Source organism: Argopecten irradians, chromosome 2 (genome assembly GCF_041381155.1).
Source record: "Argopecten irradians isolate NY chromosome 2, Ai_NY, whole genome shotgun sequence".
NCBI lineage: Eukaryota > Metazoa > Mollusca > Bivalvia > Pectinida > Pectinidae > Argopecten > Argopecten irradians.
Window position 1 is genome coordinate 24,833,518 of NC_091135.1, and position 20,086 is coordinate 24,853,603.

The 20,086-nt window shown below is 35.0% G+C and overlaps 1 protein-coding gene across 1 annotated transcript; it reads right to left on the reverse strand.

Annotated features, from left to right (window-relative positions):
• Window positions 1–2,036: 2,036 nt before the first annotated feature.
• Window positions 2,037–18,511, reverse strand: LOC138316536 (sodium- and chloride-dependent creatine transporter 1-like). The gene is made up of 11 exons (XM_069258219.1): window positions 18,504–18,511; window positions 18,253–18,281; window positions 12,609–12,745; window positions 12,095–12,198; window positions 11,735–11,859; window positions 9,922–10,034; window positions 9,451–9,588; window positions 8,745–8,847; window positions 8,103–8,203; window positions 5,164–5,334; window positions 2,037–4,310 (listed from the first exon to the last, which is right to left on the reverse strand). Exons 1-11 carry the CDS (start codon window positions 18,509–18,511, stop codon window positions 4,227–4,229), a joined length of 1,113 nt encoding a protein of 370 aa, XP_069114320.1. The 3' UTR covers window positions 2,037–4,226.
• Between the last annotated feature and the right edge of the window lie 1,575 nt (window positions 18,512–20,086).

Sequence of the window (20,086 nt, forward strand, 5' to 3'; positions counted from 1 at the left end):
TGTTTCTGGTATTTCTTACAAGGTAATGAATGTATTTGTCTTCAATTTTATATCTAGTCTCCCCATTGAACCAAATTGTACATATTACTTGCTTTTCCAATTACCACTGTCTGGAAATTTTCTATTGCAAAAAGGTAGACATGCTGGTACTTCATACTTCGTATTCAATATTATCATACAGAAAATTGCTATTACGAAATATATGCATACAATACGAATTATGCTGATGAAGCTTTCTCTACAGCCAATTGACGCAACACAACAACAAGTTTTTATGTCCCCAGACCATAGATTATGGTGACCTATTGCGATAGTCTTTTGTCCGTCGTCGTTCGTTGTACGTCGTCCGTCATTCGTTAACATGTTCTTGTGAACGCGATAACTTGAGCAAATATAAACCGAGCTGAATGAAACTTTGTATGTACATATGTAGACTAACATTGGAAAAATCTCAGACGTGCTCGAAAATCAGTTTGATTCAACTGTAATTTACGGAGTTTTTGCCCTTTGCACTAGTTAGTATTATTGGACCTTGTGAACACTTAAACCCAGTGTTTTCATGACCTCTTGAACTCTGATTATGGTATTAGTACGCCAGAGCCAAATTGCCAATGTTGATATTGGAAAAAAGCATACATTGGGATTAATAGTAACATATAGGTACATTTTTTGTAGTGTGTAGTGGCAATGTAAATATTGCTCTATAGTAAATGTATATACTGATAAAGATGGGGATATTTGTACTGTATACCTGCATTTATACAGTTGTGTAATACCTTCATTCCCTGGGGCTATTCCCCACCACACTTCAAAGGTGATGTCTTATCAGCGATGATATTATGTCAAGCATCACAACATGTGCGTTGTAAGTATACCTCATCTACGTATATTATCCCAGGGATCCTTTTATAGCAATCAATTAAATCGATACGTATCATGCATGCTGTGACGGCCTCTTTACCTGTAAAATCTAGCCTAGTCTACCAGACTCCATGAGGTTGTGTTTCAAACAAAGTAATTAAAATAATAATTGTATACTTACATATTTTATGAAAAAACACGTATTTCCTTTTATAAAATTGATTTACATTTTGTTTATGCAAGTATTTATTCAAAATGAAGATTCTCTATGCGTATTGTTTTGTATTCTTTTTTGTTTTCATTACCATACATGTGCATTATGTATCTATCAAGACAATGCTCTTCCCACTCGATACCCCCTCCCAAACTGAAACGTATTCTTCCCTCTGACCATGGATAGTTTTAACTGTAACTAACATCCTAGCCTGGCTCAGGCGAGTTCAGGTCCTAGTCCAACAGGTCTAGTATAGTAAAGAATGTAATTACCCGAATGAACGAACGATGTGTGAAGATATAACCCAGAATATGGAATTGCAGTTATCATTTGTATCCATCAACAGATTTCGTGTATAGTTAAAATATCAAGTAATTGTTTAAGTTAAACTAGTACAATTTGTATATCTGCAGGTAGGTCGTTAGAATTGTACCTGCTGCACCTATTGCATGATCGTAAGAGGCGACTAAATTGAGGATCTTTTCTTTCTTACTAAATTACTTTATTCTTCCTAACGTCTCCCTTGACACCACCTCATTTTTGGCCTTTAGTTGAGCGCTCGCCTCTTTGAGGAAGGCTCTTGGTTCCCTGGTCAAGACACACCAAAATCTATAAAAGTGGTGGTTTCTGCTTCTGCTTAGCGCTCAGCATACAGGAAGTGGGACGACTGGTTTGCCCGTTGTCAGTATGATGTGACCGGGTGGGGTGTGTTGCTTGCTGTCTTCTGCGGTATGGTTCAGTGATATAGCACTATAAAAGGGCAACAGTTCCACTATACAAGAAGAAACAGCATGAATATACCGCAGTCTCCCAAAACATGCACCTCGCACAACATACACGTAACACATCGCATACATGGGAGGCCGTCCTTACATGACAATAGCTGTTACAATGTAATAGGACGTTAATTAATCAAACAAACAAATTGTACATGAACTTGAACATAATTTAGTTGCTAAAACGTGTCTCTGCATCGGGCATAGCTTGAAATATAACTGCTGATTTTATCGTAGATTCGTGTGTTGATTGTTAAGTGTGACATCATATACAAAAAAAATGGTACAATGACAAGGATGGTACAATGACAAGGTAAAAAAGGTCTCAATGTGTATCCTTTTGTAAAGTCAAATCCGGTCAAACAAACAATCCTTGCAAGTATTATACTCATTTGTAAACATAATGGCATGGTCATTTGGTGACAGAAACTGGCTATTTGGTAACAAATATCATGTACTTAACGCTGTGTACACTGGCATGTACAATATTTTGCATATTGTGCCAAAATTTAAAAACAACACAATCTACAAGTCAACAGTAATATGTTATGCCTCATACAAACACCCTCGTAACAACTTCGATATGTCCAAGTATACATAAGAAGTGATATATAGTCATACACATATCACTAGGACTCATAGCCTTCTCACAGGGGCGAACACTCAAATGAAGGCCAAAAGTAAGGCGGTCACGTTACATCCTTGTTTCTGCCATGACGTCACCATGAACTTATTGTAAATGAAACTACCTTATATGACATTAATACAAATGCAAAACTTTAAATCAAGAGAAGTAACCTGATATCGCGGTAGATAATATGATAAACATGTTCACACTGTATATAGTAAACGTTCGATCTATCGAACACACCTTCAGGATTGGCAATACCAAAAACAAAATATTAAAAATTCCCTTATCCTTCTTCATACATGTTTGAACATAAAAAAGATCTCAACTTTGATTTCGAAGTCGTACAAAGTAGCGGACGCTTTAGAAATAAATGGATATGCTCATGGCTTTCCATGAAGAGACCTGAATTAAGTTGCATATTAATCTTCAAGCAATTACCGTGAATCAAGTAACTACAATGTATGTTCTGCTGAACAAATTTTTCATTGAAGTTATGGATGTCGATTTGTTTATTCCGTAATCCTCGTGGCTTATAAGATACAAGTACAAGTTAATACATATTGAATACGTTAAACATGTACAGCAGACTATACACTTAAACACAAACCTAAGCACACATTTATTATACATCAGATACTATATGATCACAGAATATTATAGACTGAGAACGTTTCTTGAATGCAAGTTTGAACATATTTCTGAGATTATTTAATTCTTTAACATTATTGACACTGAGTAATTGGACAGGTTTGAATACACTTGGATGATAGAAATAATATTTCAGATATCTAGCTCGTATTTGGGTATAAAAAAGGACAATTAAGTATGAAATGAAATTCATCGTCTATATCATCGGTATTACACACTGTACATATTCTATTAGGTCATACTAAATTTTGATACCTACCACTTTCAATATTTAACTTATGAGTACTTAATCGTATACTTGTAATACTGTTTTTATGCTTTTGATAAACCGGATAAACCTAATTGTGTTGTTTTATGTTGAGTATTAATGTTAACTATGGTTACTTTTAATTTAAGACACAGATGTTGATATCTTGGTTATTTTATTATGAGAAAACATGCATTAACAAAATAAAAAAAGATAATAATACTGTTTGATTTATGATAAATTAAGGTAGTTATGGTTCTGAAAATACTACATCTTAATAATATAGTTCGATTTTCTTGAATTCTTACGGTATAAAAGGAAACATGTCATTCTTGTACAAACATAGATATATATATAACATCTGTTAAGGGGATATATAATTGAATATTTTTCTCAGACGAATATTGGTTTTTTTCATACACAGAAAAGAATAAAAAAAAACAAATTTAGATATCGATATGGAAAATGTTTCTTGTAATCTGAACCAAAAAATACATTACAAAATGGATACTTTATAAAACAAGTATAAAGAATATTGACCTATTTAAGAAAAGAATTGAGAATGTGAGACTTCCAACTTGAATCACGTTTGGACTACGGTTAAACTTATCAGATGTAAAGTAGATCCTAGTACAATTTATTATATAATGTATATACTTATAATTAAATATAAATCTTGATGTCCTTTAGTCAACAGGATATAAACAAAACCTGTGCCAAAATGGTTGCACGTGCTACTTGAATTCTTATAGTTCGGAAACGCATATCTTTCATGTCATTCGTGAATTAAGTATCGAGCATTTAAATTATTGTACACATAAAAATGTTGATAATCAAAATGTTGATGTGTCATTCGTTTCTAGCGATGTTAACTCTCCATTTTGAGTGAATTTGATGTTTCTGTAGAACTGGACTGGTCACTCTCTTCCATCTCTGTAACAATAACGAAATGATATTCTGTAAACCACTTTATCGTCGAGTATACAATAGTTTACGTCTTCCTTAATTCAGCGTGTTTGCGATCAAATTCATTGTAATTTGAACTCTCGTTCGTGCTCTCAAGCCAAATACGTCCATATTCCATTTTGTAGACTTTATACAATTAATTTTATATATTAATATCGTATGCCCTTATTCGTAAGGACCTTCATCATCATTGAACAGAGAAAAAATAACTTAATTTCATTTTCTATCCATCTTGTAAGATTACTGTTATTGTCTGGTTGTAGGAATAGAAATGCAAGAGGCGCTAATACGTAACTTGAAGTGGATAGAATACAACGCACGAATGAAACATAATACTATATAGTTGTATTATTCGCCTGGCATAATATTTACGATGGCCCGTTTGAGCCTGTCAAATTACAACTACCTGATTAAATAAGTTGTACATTTATAAATTGACAAAGTGTACATGACCATTTACTCTTAAGTAGTTGTACATTTATAAATTGACAAAGTGTACATGACCATTAACGGTGGGCAGGGCAAGGTATCGGCGTGAGTTATTGGGACAGGTAGTTGTAATTTGACAGGCTCAAACGGACCATCGTAAATATTCCATTATATTCGTGGCCAAGTTAATTTCCTACATTTCAAATAATACAAACTTCACCTACAAAACCAACCCGATTTTATCCGAAGATACATTGTACAAATGTTTACTTTTTCACGAATTGCCAGTGCCCAAAGGACATTCTACAATTATTAAATTAAACTAATCTGTCTACACCTCTATAACTCTACCTATGTTCACAGTAGAAAGGAGAAATCATGTAAACTGTACCTGAGAAAGTGAACCGTTTGCGGTAGACATCTTAAAAATGGCATACACAGGAATACACACCATGGAAGAAATGGATAGCATTAGGCCGAATCCTTGTGCCCAATCGGGATACTCATACGTTCTGTTATACTTCAGAGGTTGGAACGAAATTATTTTTGCTAACAGCAAGCCCTGGTAAAGAAAATTACGAAGGTGTCAATGCATTTAAACGAAAGAGTGCCAAAGATTCATTTGAGTTATTTAATTACTAATTTTAATAGGATAAATGTTAAGTGATGATTTCTAACATGTTAATAAAATCGCTTGCACGTGATAGTATTTTTATGGTGGCATATTTCTGCCATCGTGTTATTTAAAGATGCTCCACCGCTGACAAATGGTATTTTTTCACTATAAAAAACAGGAGCAGACGATTTAGTATTTTTCTTCAGTTACAAAAGTTACTTACTTTACACCATTGAAAAGTTTGAGCTTCTAATTTTACTTCAAGTTAAAAATATGAAAAATAATTAATTGCATCCCGAAAAATTCCGTGACACTATATCCTATATGGAATGAAGTACTGATTGCGCATGCACCAAAGGCGAAATAAATTATTTTATATTATTTTTTGTGTTAAATAGGCATATATATACACGATGAAACACCAATTATTGTTCAAATGATTTATATCATTTATGCTCTCTCGGCGGTGGAGCATATTTAAGGTCGAGTTATGTAAAGTAACTTTGCCGAAATAATATTGTCGAGCAGTCAAGTTATACCATAACTTGTTGAAATATTGATGTCGGCAAGTCGACTTACATCATGGAAAACCGACTTTCTAATATGAATATGAGGATTTGTCGTGTTAAAATTCATCTTAAAGATATAACTATGTCAACAAGTCATGTTATAACTCGACTGGTCGACATAACTATCTCAAGAAGTCATGTTATAACTTGCCGACATAACTATATGTTAAAAGTCGAGTTATCGTAATTCGACCTAAGCTAACTCGATGGCAGAAATATGCCACCATATATTTTACATATCCCAAATAATATTGTTCAACTAATCTTATGTTGAGACAGACACAACTAAAACTGTCGTCCAGAAAGACAACTCACTTGTATAACACCACCTTATAGTTCGCCTGAATGTCGGTGAGCTTATGTCATGGAGCAGCGTCAAATGTCTCGTCAAACATTTTATCGTTAATTATCATAGTGTTTTGCATGGATTGTGACCAGAAACATTTCCAAGAAGTGATGGGAATATATTTAGTATAAATCCTGACCCTGACTCCCCTGGGGTAGGATGGGGACTTATATGGGTAAGCAGTTTTCAATGATTTAAAACGTTATTAGTGTTGGAGTTCTGCACATATGTTAACCAAATGTGTTCATAAACATCCAAGAGGGAATGGGAGTTTATATAAATCGTGCATCTGAACGAAGTATGTGAGAATATACACATTTATACTGTATGAGGATTATTACCAACAAGTATCATTACAAAGTCGCCAGCAATTGAGGAAGAAAAGCAGTTATTTTTTTTGTAATTAAAAGGCATTACTCTACAAAATTTATGCTGTTCCGATAAGTTTCGTTGAGAGTCCTAAAAGTAGTCGATCGACCGTTTTGTGACAAAAGGACATTACTCTTAATACATAAATGTAGGTGGTGGCTTTGCCTTGCAGCTAGGGCGTTAGGATTGTACCTGCTGCCCATATTGAAGGATCGTAAAAGGCGACTAAATTCAGAATCTAATATTTTCTCTTTTTCCTAACTGACTATGTTTCCTAATGCCTTTCTTGGCACCGCCTCACTTTTGGCCCTGCAGGCAGGGCTTAAGAATTTTACCTGCTGCCCCTATTGCATGATCGTAAAAGGCGACTAAATTTAGGATCTTATCTTTTCTTTCTCCCTAAATTACTTTGTTCTTCCTAGACTCTCCCTTGACACCACCTCACTTTTGACCTTTGGTTGAGCGCTCGCCCCTGTGAGGAAGGCTCTGGGTTCTGTCCCCTGGCCGAGACACCAAAGTCTATAAAAGTGGTAGTTTTTGCTCCTGCTTAGCGCTCAGCATAACGGGAGTGGGACGACTGGTTTGCCCGTTGTCAGTATAATGTGACTGGGTGGGGTGTGGTGCCTGGTGTCATCGGCGGCATGCTTCAGTAATATAGCACTATAAAAAGGGCAACAGTTCCACTATACAAGAAGACACAACACGAATATACCGTAGTCTCCCAAAAAACGCACCTCGCACAACATACACGCAACACATTGCATACATGGGAGGCCGTCCTTACATGACCATAGCTGTTAAAAGGACGTTAATTAATCAAACAAAAAAACTTTTGACCTCGTGTTGAGCGTTCGCCCGTGTGAGGAAGGCTCTGGGTTCTGTCCCCTGGCCGTGACACACCAAAGTCTATAATAGTGGTAGTTTCTGTTCCTGGTTAACGCTCAGCAAACAGGGAGTGGGACGACTGGTTCGCCCGTTTCAGTATAATTTGTCCGGGTGGGATGTGTTTCTTGGTGTCTTCGGTGGCATGCTTCAGTGATATAGCACTATAAAAGGGCAACAATTCCACTATACAAGAAGACAACACACGAACATACCGCCAAAACACGCACTTCACACACGCTACACACTGCATACATGGGAGGCAGTCCTTACATGACCCTGGCTGTTAATAGGACGTTAAAATAATCAAACAAACAAACAAACAAAGGTGGTGGTATCGTGTTCCGATATACAATGTAGATGTTTACATGCATTGTATAAGGGTAACTGCTACCATGTTTTGTTGAATTCACTCCAGTACGTTAGAAAGAGTTATCGGTCGATCTTTGTGTGTTAAAACGGACAGACGGACAATCTGAATTAAGTACATGCCCCTTATCTCGTTAAGGTGATTAGGTATCCGAATATAAGATTAGTGTGTTACTTACCATACATAGTAACGGTGATAGGTATTTCCAACAGATATATAGGTAGGGGTTTATCCTTGATCCAATCATCAACTCAATTGCGTCGTAGAACCGGTCAGCACCTGCAAGTTATACAGGAGCCAAATTACCATCAATTTAAACCAATGCAGAACGACTACTAGGGAATACTTGTAGCGACGGTTTTGTCCTTGTGACGCGTTCTTGAGGTTTAAATACAACAAATAGATGCACGCATTCTTCTAGGCCTATTGTTTTGTGTGATAATGTCAGCGATTGTCATTTTAGGACATGATGACGTGAAGGAGAATGGATGCAACTGATTTATTATCGTCGGCGCCTTTTACCAGCATGGAAAATTGACAGATGATTGCAACATGTCAATTTGTTATTAACGATTTATTTGTAGTCGCATACTTAGGCAACAAAATATCAGCAGAATAATTAATCATCAATGCTTTACTTATGCATCATAAAAAAACCACAAAAATAATGCTATCTTCTCAATGGTATTTGGTAAACACGAATGACATTTTTTCTTTAATAATTAAACGACATTTGAACCTGAATCTTCCGTAAAATCGCAGAAATATTATTTTCAAGAAAATAGCTATGCGACTATATGGTGTTACATGCAATATATACCGAAGCCCCAACCAATAGCCACCAGTTCAAAGAATACTATCCACAGCATAACCATTCCACTGCAGGAGTAGTAGTCAAACAATTGGAAAATATACATTCCGCCCTGAGGAGTAAAATTTGAAGACCGATTTAAAAACTGATATCTGGTTGTGATATCCTTGTCGGTAAGGCTTCTGAAAATCGCATATAAATAGCATTGGTAAACAAGTTTGTGCCAGTGAAGTGCTTACGAAATAGGCATTTTTAGTCCTGAAATGAGTTTTAGAAATTAAAAATAAGATTGTTTTTTTGCTCATCAATACGCGTTTTTCATTTTAAATATTAAGAAATAGACGATATCTTTTTTTTTAATTTAGAAAAAAAACACAGTACAAGCACAATGTTATTCTACATCACATGGAACGTAGGTGTATATACTGTGACGTCATAAGTCAGTGTGTGAAAATAACGTAATTGTCACTGAAAGGTAACGTGACAATCATTGCTTACTTACAAGGACAAATAACTGTGCAATGTTTACATACAAAAGGAGTAATTCTATATCAAATTATGAACAAAGGCCTACAGCCACGGATAGCCCAATCAGGTACGAAAAATACAATAAATTAGACTATGACCATACAAAGACCAACCCTTAAAGTCATAGATAGCCCAATCAGGTATGAAATCATATAAAAAATTATACTAGGACCATACAAAGACCTACCCTTGAAGCCATGGATAGCCCAATCAGGTACGAAATAAAACAATAGACAGCCACGAAGACCATTCTGCGCTTCTTGTTTCTCATTAGTCTAGGGAAACAGTCGATAATAGATGAAATTATGGCTTCAACTGCAACAAACTATAAAATAAAAACATAAAGTGCCTTACTACTTTCAAGTTTTAGTACTCAATTAATCTAGATTTGTCCTTCCAAATTGTGCCTTTATCTCTATTTCATGTCTAGTTTTTTTTAATGTTGACATTAATATATTGTTCCACACCGTGGTTACCTCCCGTGCGGCTGTTGTACGGAGGAACTACTACAAGTAATGATAATATCACAACTTACAGTTATTCATAGATGCTTAATATAGTATAAAAATGACTTGATGATTTGGAAATAATTCCATGAATTATTCTTATCTTACCGTAGTATTTGAACATTTTAGTATATGATGATCATTGTACCTACCTGACTGTCAAGTCCTAGGAAAACTATCATCAAGAAGAATAGCGACGCCCATAGGGGTGACAATGCCATCTGTGTTACGGCATTGGGATAAGTAATGAATGCCAAACCGGGACCTGGAATCAAATATAGAAGTAGACGACTAGGAAGACTCCGTCAAGGGTTAAAACAGTTTTGACCATCGGATATATGATCTGTTTTGTTTATTATATACCTTGTTTAATCGACCCAAGTCGTTTGTGTTGAATACGATTTCTGGTATTGCGTCCATTTGGAAGACAACCATAACATAAAAATGTCAAATGCGGTTTATATTTGACTGGTAATACAAACGACACAACTAGGTTTTACCAAAGCAAGTTATTACGTCATAACGTAACTGTTGTTACAATATTAGACATAACAGTCCTGAGTATGAATGACTAGGGTAGCAGTATTATGCTTCATTTACAGCTAATACTTAAACGAATAATGATCAAGAAATGCTGTGTGTTAGTAGCGAGATGCATACATGGGGGTATTTTATCGTACATGTATAACCATGACAACTACATGTAAATCACTTGAATTACGTTCGGTATCAGTTTTCTTTTCTCCAGCTGAAAATTTGCCCTCATATAGCTTATATTCTTATACACAGAAGATCCATACATACACAAATACGATATATATGATATTATAAAATGCAATTGCAATGAAATCATGATATGCAGCTGTACTTCTCTGTTCTTCGATCTTCCGTGCAAACTACCAGATATTTACTGATATTTACAGATATTTACGTGTTCGATTTCTATGTAAACACTATACAAACACGTGTTCGATTTCTATGTACATTTTCAATAAAGCGTGAAGTCGATCTGGTTTGGAGTCGAGAGCAAATATAAGTGCTTACCAGAGATCGAGCAACTTTTTTAAATTGATCGCTAATTCGTCGTAGTTATCAGAGTTTGACTCGTTCTTAACCCTGTTCCAACGAGCCCATTTGTGGTATTTTACTAGAAGTCGATATGTTTACATTTTGTACCCCTGTTTATGCTCTGTGGCAAGAAGTCGGAAACCTCCCTCTTTTACGAAGGGTATTTCGTTGTTTTTGAAAAACACCGAAACGTTGGGCATTTTATTAGAGGATATTTTCTACAATGCTCTATAATTCAGCAAAGTTTTGTACTTAATGACGATTACCCCCCCCCCCCCCCCCCCCCCCCCCAAAAAAAAAAAAAAAAAAAAAAAAAAAAAAAAAACATAATGGGACTTCAACGATACATTAAGGAATTCTTCACATGTTCACCACATTCTAGGAGGCGGGTGTACGGAAACAATTCAGCATTTCAATAAGATGATCCCACATAAATTATCATAAGCATATCATACTATATTATAACTTGTATTATTGAAGTTTGTAATGACATTTTAAGTCAATAAAAATATACTGGACTTCCCAGATGACAGATAAGCTTAGTCATTTCTAGTACGACAAGCTTCGATTGGTTCCTTTTATAATGCTAAGCCGGCTACTCTGACAAGAGACATTCTGATAAGACGATCCGACAGAGTGTTCGCATAAAGGAAATTACATTTAAGCTATATAAAAATATCAGTTGTCAATACCAACCAATGGCCCCTTGAATGTCATAGAAATTATTTAATTGAAATGACCTTTTGATAATTTGGTAAACACCTTAGTAAGAACTTGCAACTAAGCTTATAAATCAAAACACATCAAATTAATTGTAACCTTTGTAATTCCAAACATAATATTTGAACTGCAATATATGAAATTTGAAGGCTGCAACATTTGCTATAAGATATCTACCTGCATTTGCCACGTCATCTATGGGAATGTTATGTTGCTTGGCCATGAATCCTAACACGGAAAATACGGCGAATCCTCCAATCAGACTGGTACCACTGTTCAAACACGACACCAAAATGGCCTGTCTGTATGATTGATGGAAAACTTTTAGCTTTACTCCATACTTTATCAAAACATCAACATAATGAAAGAAATGTTATGGTGCATAAATCATCTTCAAAATTGTACTAAATTGTTACTACTGATTTTCATTATTGACCCTGTCTTAAGTAACCACCTGTTTTATGCGACCTTATTTTGAAATTTACTTACAAAATCACTAAAGATAGGTTTGACTGTATTTGTATGTGTTATAATTACCTGTAAAAGTTGTTTGTAAATTTGTTGTAACTTCCAAGAGTAATATGTGCATTAACTGCAACAGCGTACGAGAAAAATACCTGGGTGCCGCCATCCATCCAAACCTTTATAACATAAAATACCTCAGTTAGATGTTAGATATAGATTCACTTTTAAAACAAAATCCACTGTTCAATTAATATAATTCAATAATGATATTTTGAATTTCATAGCCACTAATTTAGTTTTGTTTTTACTAACTTGAATTATCAAATAATTTACGTTCTGTATATTTATACATTAAATGAATTCTTATTATCGCATTTTCGGTTTTTTTCCCTTTTACTATTTTTCTTTGTTTTATTTTATTTTACCTTGGTTTCTTTGTACATGTTTTCGGTATGAATGATGTATTTGGGTTTAGTACATTATATCTCAAAGTCGAAGCATTGAAAAACCATAAAAAATCATTTTTTGTATCTCGAAATCGACGGACTGGAATTTCACATGATTGTTTTCAACATAATTAACATACCTGTATATCAGCCAGCCGTGACCAGTCCGGTTTTAAATAGTAGATGATACCGTCAGGAGCTCCATCTAGTGTCAGTCCTCGTACCAGCAGAATAGCGAGGATGACGTATGGAAATAACGCAGTGAAGTATACAACCTTAAACAGAGCCACCCAAAACGTCTCATATAGAGATTGAACAGTGTTTTGATACCGTTAAAAGTGGTATGAACGCAATCAACAAACTGTTCAATCAATATATTTACATATATAAGTCTACTTTTACATGTTCGTCGACAAATTAAAAACGATCTTGGTTGCTTAGTTGGATAACAACGGTAGGCAGGATGACCGAAAATGTCCGATTGTTGAACGTTATAGCTGTAGTGTGATTTGAAATATATATCAATGATATCTTTCAACTATTTTTGAAACATGTTTTTTTTTCCCAATTTGATCATATAACAGAAATATCTAGTTCGGAAAAAATGGTGAGTAGTAATGCCGTCCGAAGTGGAGCGACCCGCCATATTGGATTTTCAAACGAGGAAAGTAACTGCTATATCCTGTTAATGGTACGGCCGTTGAGCTCCTAAATGTTTGTCATGTGTGAATGGACTATAAACGCGATACAGTCTAAATTCTTCATAGTCATAACTTTCATTTTATTGTACGGGGATAGACAATTATTTGCAAGGTGTGAGTGTGTGTAGGCTTATTTTCTATGCAAAGACTGAGGATAACGCTAGCGCTGATGATACTGTTTCGGATACCTTTAAAGTGTACACGGAACGGAAAACAATATTAAGATATGTTATTCAGTTCGATCTTCTGACAAAAATGTTGAAAACCGCATCAAAATCGGCCACTTCAGTACCGAGATACCGCCCTTCAAAGTGCTCGATTTTTACCTGTATATCGGCCGCACACGCTGATTTTGGGAATAACCGAATGTGACGTCACGAGGACAACGGTAGTGAGGTGTTTGGTAGTAGGGTTATAGCACAAAGGTGGACATATATGTATTCCTGAAATGGGTTTACGAACATTTTACAAATATATATACAGTATTCAGTTATGATTACGATTTAATTATATATAAAATAGGAGATATTGCAACTGAAATCAGGCTAAATACATAATTATGTAGATTAGCGGAAACATATATAAGTTATATATATTTCTGGTTTAAGCCAGGTGTACCTTGTGTAAAAACTTTTATCTAGAGATCTTATCTCCGTTTTAACAGCTTACTAAATTATCAAACCTCGGGAATATTCCATTTCCATAATATGATCTAAAAAGAGACGAATTCGAAAAATGATGGTCATGTAACAATCGATTTGAATATGTTTCTGTATAAATAAAAATTCACTAGGCTTGTGGATTTCAAGAACCAGCATAAGGAATAGCAAATGTCTTAAATGTATTTCATAGTTCAATACACGTAGATATCATAGACATAAATTCGGAGAGGGAGTGAAAAAAAAATAAAAAAAAACCCACTTGAGATATTGAATTTAAAATGTATAATTCATTTATAGCTGTAACGAGTCCCTCTTCCTTTTAAAGCTACATGCGTATGACAACATGTGCTATTTTAACAATCTTCAACAGTACATTTATTGGTCAGATAGATTATCATTATTGGTATTATATAATGATCGATATTGACCGAAATTCACAACGTATTGGATATCCGAAATCTTGCAACTATCAGAAATATATATTTGCATTGTTCTTTCTCGACATGTCATTTGTAGATAATTTTGTAGTTTCTGTTATAAAAATACATTTACATGTAACCAGAAACATATATACAAGACAAATGTCTTTCTGAAATTTATACATCTAGTGATTGATACATTTGTTATGTGTTATGTTCGAACGGTATATTTTATTGTAAACCAAGGATTTATAAGTGTAAACAAATATGACAACAATTGCATGATGGTCCATCGCTAACTTACCTGTGATCTTACTTTTGACACTAGACGCGAGCTAATCAACTAAGCGTGACAGGTCACTAAACACCTTTCTTACGTAATCTGGTTAGCCCCCTCATTAGTCTCGGTTGACTAAGCGTTATAGTTACTGCAGTATATATACAGGTATAGAGATTAACGCAGCACGACATTGGCTATTCGGAAATACAATTCTGATTTTGTTCTGTACTTGATATCTGTTACTTGGATTAGACATAGACATGTTCAGTCTCATTTTTTCGTCTGAACCATGCCTGATTTATTTTTCAATTAAAGACACTAATGACTGAACTTGAGCGAAATATCAACAAGTCTTCGAATGTAATGTATATGAAAGCTGAATGTATTTCGTCAAAAAACAAATGGATCGATTTCAGATATAACGCAATAAGTGAATGTATTTACATATATGCAAAAATATCTGTTCAGAATCATAACTTAATCGTATGGGTAGTTTTATGCAAAAGTCAGAAATTTGTAAAGCTGGTTTGACCAGTAGACATTCAACGACCAGAGTCGGGTTTTGGATAACATAATAAAAAATCCTTGATATAATATTCATGTATATGTGGATCCAAACACCGCAGATTTACAACGTACGTGGGTTATTATGCAGAAATCGCGAGATGTTCATTTATCTACGACAGGTACATCGATATATGCATGGTATAAATCCCTATTTTCAAGCGTATTCTAAACTCATATCTGTGATTAAGGATAATATTAAATAGGTATCGGACATGAACACAGGTATTTGTGTCTTCAAAATCGATATTTGCAAACAGATACTTTATACTAGATGGCAGACACCGAAAATTGCCAATCTATGGAGTACGTAGAGTACGTCCCGTTGTCCTCGTGACGTCACAGATCAGGGGTCCCGAATCGGGGTCAATGGCTTTGGGCTTCAGGTGTGTTCTAGAGAAAAGTCGCATTTTCTCTTATACCGTAATCGCTATGAACTCGTACTTTCTCCATTCTAAATTTTATCCAATGACGCATTTATCAAGCCTTATATACCAAACCATTCCGTGTACACTTTAATGGTTTTTTTAAACATGTACATCTATTAATCTTTTAATCTATTGTTCGTTTAGAATTTCCAAGAAATGTTCTCCAGTCAGATGTTCTGTATATTAAGGTGAGGGGAGTGACCGTACATTCCTGAGGAAAGCGCCCCTCCCCCTCAGAATTTCATCACTCCTATAATAACTCGAGAATACGACAAAAATATTCAAAAGCTTCCAAAACGATCATCACCAACAGTGAAGTGTTTAAAAACAGTTGTTCTCCCTCACAATTAGAGAATGGAACAAATTAAGTAATATCTGTGTGCAATCTGCAGGTGTGGAGGACTTTCGCTTACACCTTCAAAATGTTGACTAAATCCAGCAACTACTACTCTTGAGCACTATCTTCAGTGTTTGAAGGCAGCTCAGTTTAATACAGATACAGAGACAGATACATTTCCTACAGTACTGTCAACAAAGGACTGACGAGCAAAATATTGTCTATGTCACGTAGGGATCAGCCTTGAGACCAGTATAAGTCCGAAATTGTCTTTTAGTTTATTATTAATTCAAAGAAAATATGTCATCTCTGTAAAGATAAAATGTAAATTAAGTAATTAAAGTTTATTAAGATTATCACATAACGTAAAATCTTACCGAACCGTGAACTATATGTACTATATGTAGAAGTAGTCCGATCCTGTACTGGGTTTGTATTCATACTTATGCTAATTATACTAATTTGAACGCAACTCCCCTCCCATTAACTATGTAGGGGATTATGTGAATATAATATTGTCTATATGTTAATAGAAAGTGGAAATTTTATCATAAAATCGTAACATAAGATGTCAAGGAAATCTGGCGACGATACGGACCGGTAAAATTTGTTTCATGTAACTAAGTTTTGGTTATTACTAGTAAGAGAGAGCTATAAAACATTTTAAATATGTGTCAATGTCATGAACATTAAGTGACTGTTTTTGTATTCAAATTCCATGGTGTCATATACCATAAATTAAATATGATACACTAAAAAGGTTTAATTACATGACCTTAAATGATTGTTCGTTTTATATTAGATTTAGAGTGTATTATTTATTAGAGTATATCAAGTTTCTATTTATTTTCTGAGCTCTTGCTCAACTTAAACAAATTAAAATAAGCGCTCGAATTAGATTTACCTTCAGACCATTTTATATGGTGGTTTGGGAGAATGCGGTATATTCGTGTTGTGTTTTCTTGCAAAGTTGAACTCTTACCCTTTTTAAAGTGTTAAATGAGGTAGAATTAGCAACTGAAGCATACAACCGAAGACACCATGCAACACAGCCCATCCGGTTACATTATACTTACAACGGGCGAACCAGTCGTCCCACTTCCGGTTTGATGAAAAGCAGAGAAGAATTAGAAACTACCACTTATATAGACTATTGTGTATCTTGGCCAGGGGACAGACCCCAGAGCCTAACTCAAAAGTGGCAGAGCAACTCAAACAGAAAGAAAAATGAGGTGTTATGGGAGACATAAGGGAAGAAGAAAGTTAGAAAGATTTTACGATCTTGTAATCGGGGCAGCAGCACGTTCAATTGCAACGATTCCCTGCAGCGCATGTTTATATTAGGTGTTTTATTTCGGTTGGGTGTCAATGAAAAAAAATTTTACCATAAGATTTCGTATATATGTTACGAAATTACGTCCCTTCTTTGAATATCCTCGATATTACACGGTCGCTATAGCCACGGTCAACCCCATAACTATGTCATAAAGAGACTAAGTGCTCTGTGTGCTGATGCACATACAAAACAAAGTAATACCGATACACGGAGATTGGTCGACTGTATAACATTAAAGGAAAACATTGAAGGCCATGTGATTGTCAGGTGTTTTTTATGAAATACTTTCAGTTTTGCTATAACAAAATCCAGGGGTGAATATAGAATATAGGAGTGCTTAAGTATCGTATCATACGAAGTTTATTTTGGTACGAGACTTAGGAAGGCCGTCATCTCGGTTGCCATGTCGAGCACCAAAATAAACCTTGTATGGTAGGTTAATAACCGTCTGTTCATCCTGCAAACATTTTCTTATAGATCGCATTCAAAACGACATTTTCAAACCCAAATTGCCGGTTATTTTACTTGAATGGTTTCATCCAAATCGAGACGCTTTCAATGAACCAAATAAGAGTACTTTTTCTCACTTCCGTGGGAAATATATAAGCGCCTTCGTAAACAGTTTCAGTAATCCTGTTTAGAGTGTAATATCACTGAACCAATATTCAAATATTAAAAAAACTGGACATTACCAATCATTAACGGGGGTGTTGATATCGTAAAAATGGTGAATGTGACATAATGTTTTAAGGGCTAAATGACGTTATATCCACCGGACGGTTATAGAAGTAACGTTAAATATCGAAAAAAATCAACCCCTGGTATATCGATGGTGGTGTCGGATATGAACCTACGTAATGACATATCACGTTGAAACCTTACAATTTAAATTAACATCTGAGTAATTTAAATTTGTTTTAAATTTACCCAGGTCCAGAATAAAATTGAATTTAGTATAGGTCATAGTTTCATATGCATTTACTTGTTAACATGACGGTAATGGTAAACATATGGTGATGTTAAAACTGAAACAACGTTTGGACTATATTTGTTTACCTTCCTGTCCATTGGACGCCTCTCCAGACACTGAAGGTAAACGCGACGAACCCACACCACCAATAGGGACAGGGCTAACTGCCAGACGATACCACCCACCATCTGTGATGTCAGAGGTCAGCTTGTAGAACTTCTCGTCTCTTTATAACAATCAAATTGTTAATTAGCCGAATCGTTTTACGACTACGAGGAACGTTTTAGTTATTTGATATTAACGAAATTAATTTTATGAGCTGTTTTAAAGGCCTATACATTTCCATCTCCCACTTAATGACATTTTGATAAATTCATTGCAAATTTAGACACACTGACAGGTGAGACGTATTTAACATGACAACTCACTGGAAAAAAGAAAACTAAAACATTCAGTTATATACTCATTGAACACCAGTTATGCAAGCCAGTTTAAAACGTTAGATGGCTGCGGCTAAGGAAAACGAGCGAGAACAACGATAGAGAATAAAAAGTAATTTACACATACTCTGAGTATAGTTGATAACATACAAGCAAGAGTTTTGTTTCCAATCCTCAACTATTAAAAAACACTAAGCTTTCCTCGTAAACAAAAATCTAGATATAGACTTAACACGCGACAAATGTTCTATTTTCTAGAGTAAATGAACTCTATCATATAAATATCACAAATGTTACCATATTTAACTTTATTTTTTAAACCTTTTTATCTGACTATATTCATACACTGTTCTTTTAGGACATTCTCTCTCTTTGGGACTATATTTTTACAAGTCGTACTGATCAGTAAATATAGAAACAAACAAACCTATAAATAACTAAGGTAGTTCTTGTCCAAGCGCCGGATAGAACACAAAACAAAATTTTGTCGTAGCTTATTCTTCGTGGATACTCACTCCCAATAGATCTACTACTGCCCGGATCACACCACTTGGCTTTTATGTGATACTATTGTTTACCCAGTGATGTATATGGTTAAATACAAGAATTGTGTGACAACGGCATTAAAAGGCGAAGCATCTGTAAACAAAAAGATGTGTAAGTCTCGAGTTATGATTTACAATCCATATTATCTATACTATCCACTTATAAATTTCCATTAGTCACTGGCTATAGCTTTACACCAAAATATTACTATAAATATAATAAATTATGCGAATAAAACATCTGGCATAAGAATTAGTTTTCACTATCCTCAAAAATACAATATTTAGGGGAAATTAAAGAAGCAGTATACCACTTTAAAAGCACTGAATATTATCTCAAAAATAAATGGTTAGGTTTTCGTTATGGCGTCAACTAAATAATAGTTTTGGCGCGTCTTCTTTATGGAACCTGACGTTGACATGAAAAGCATGAACCAGAATACAAGAGGCCCATAGCCCTTAGACGGTTTTACCCGATGTTCAGTTATTGAATGAAACAAAGAGACGTATAAGGTACACCAATAAGACCTCAGCTACTATCTGGCCCTACTATCAAGATCGGATCACATTTAACATTTTATCAGATTCAGACCTCTTTTGATATCTTTCAGATCATATTTGAACCACTAGTATGTGGCACCCACACCTCAGGTCCACCTCAGGGGGTCCAAGCGCGAGTACTGCCTATGGATGTTTAACAATACTCTACTCTTCAGAGCTTTAATAATTTAAATACAATATTTATGAAACTAATTTCCCGGTGCAAAATCTGAGCAAAATAATGTTCATAAATGTATGGTTTTTCTATTGTATCAAATTAAAGTAAACTTGACCCCCGTCTAAGGGGAAAACGTGAGACCCAAGGGGCATATAATTACAAAATTTCATTAAACACTTTAGCTTATTCGATCCCTTAAGGCCCCTGGGGGTCAGTCA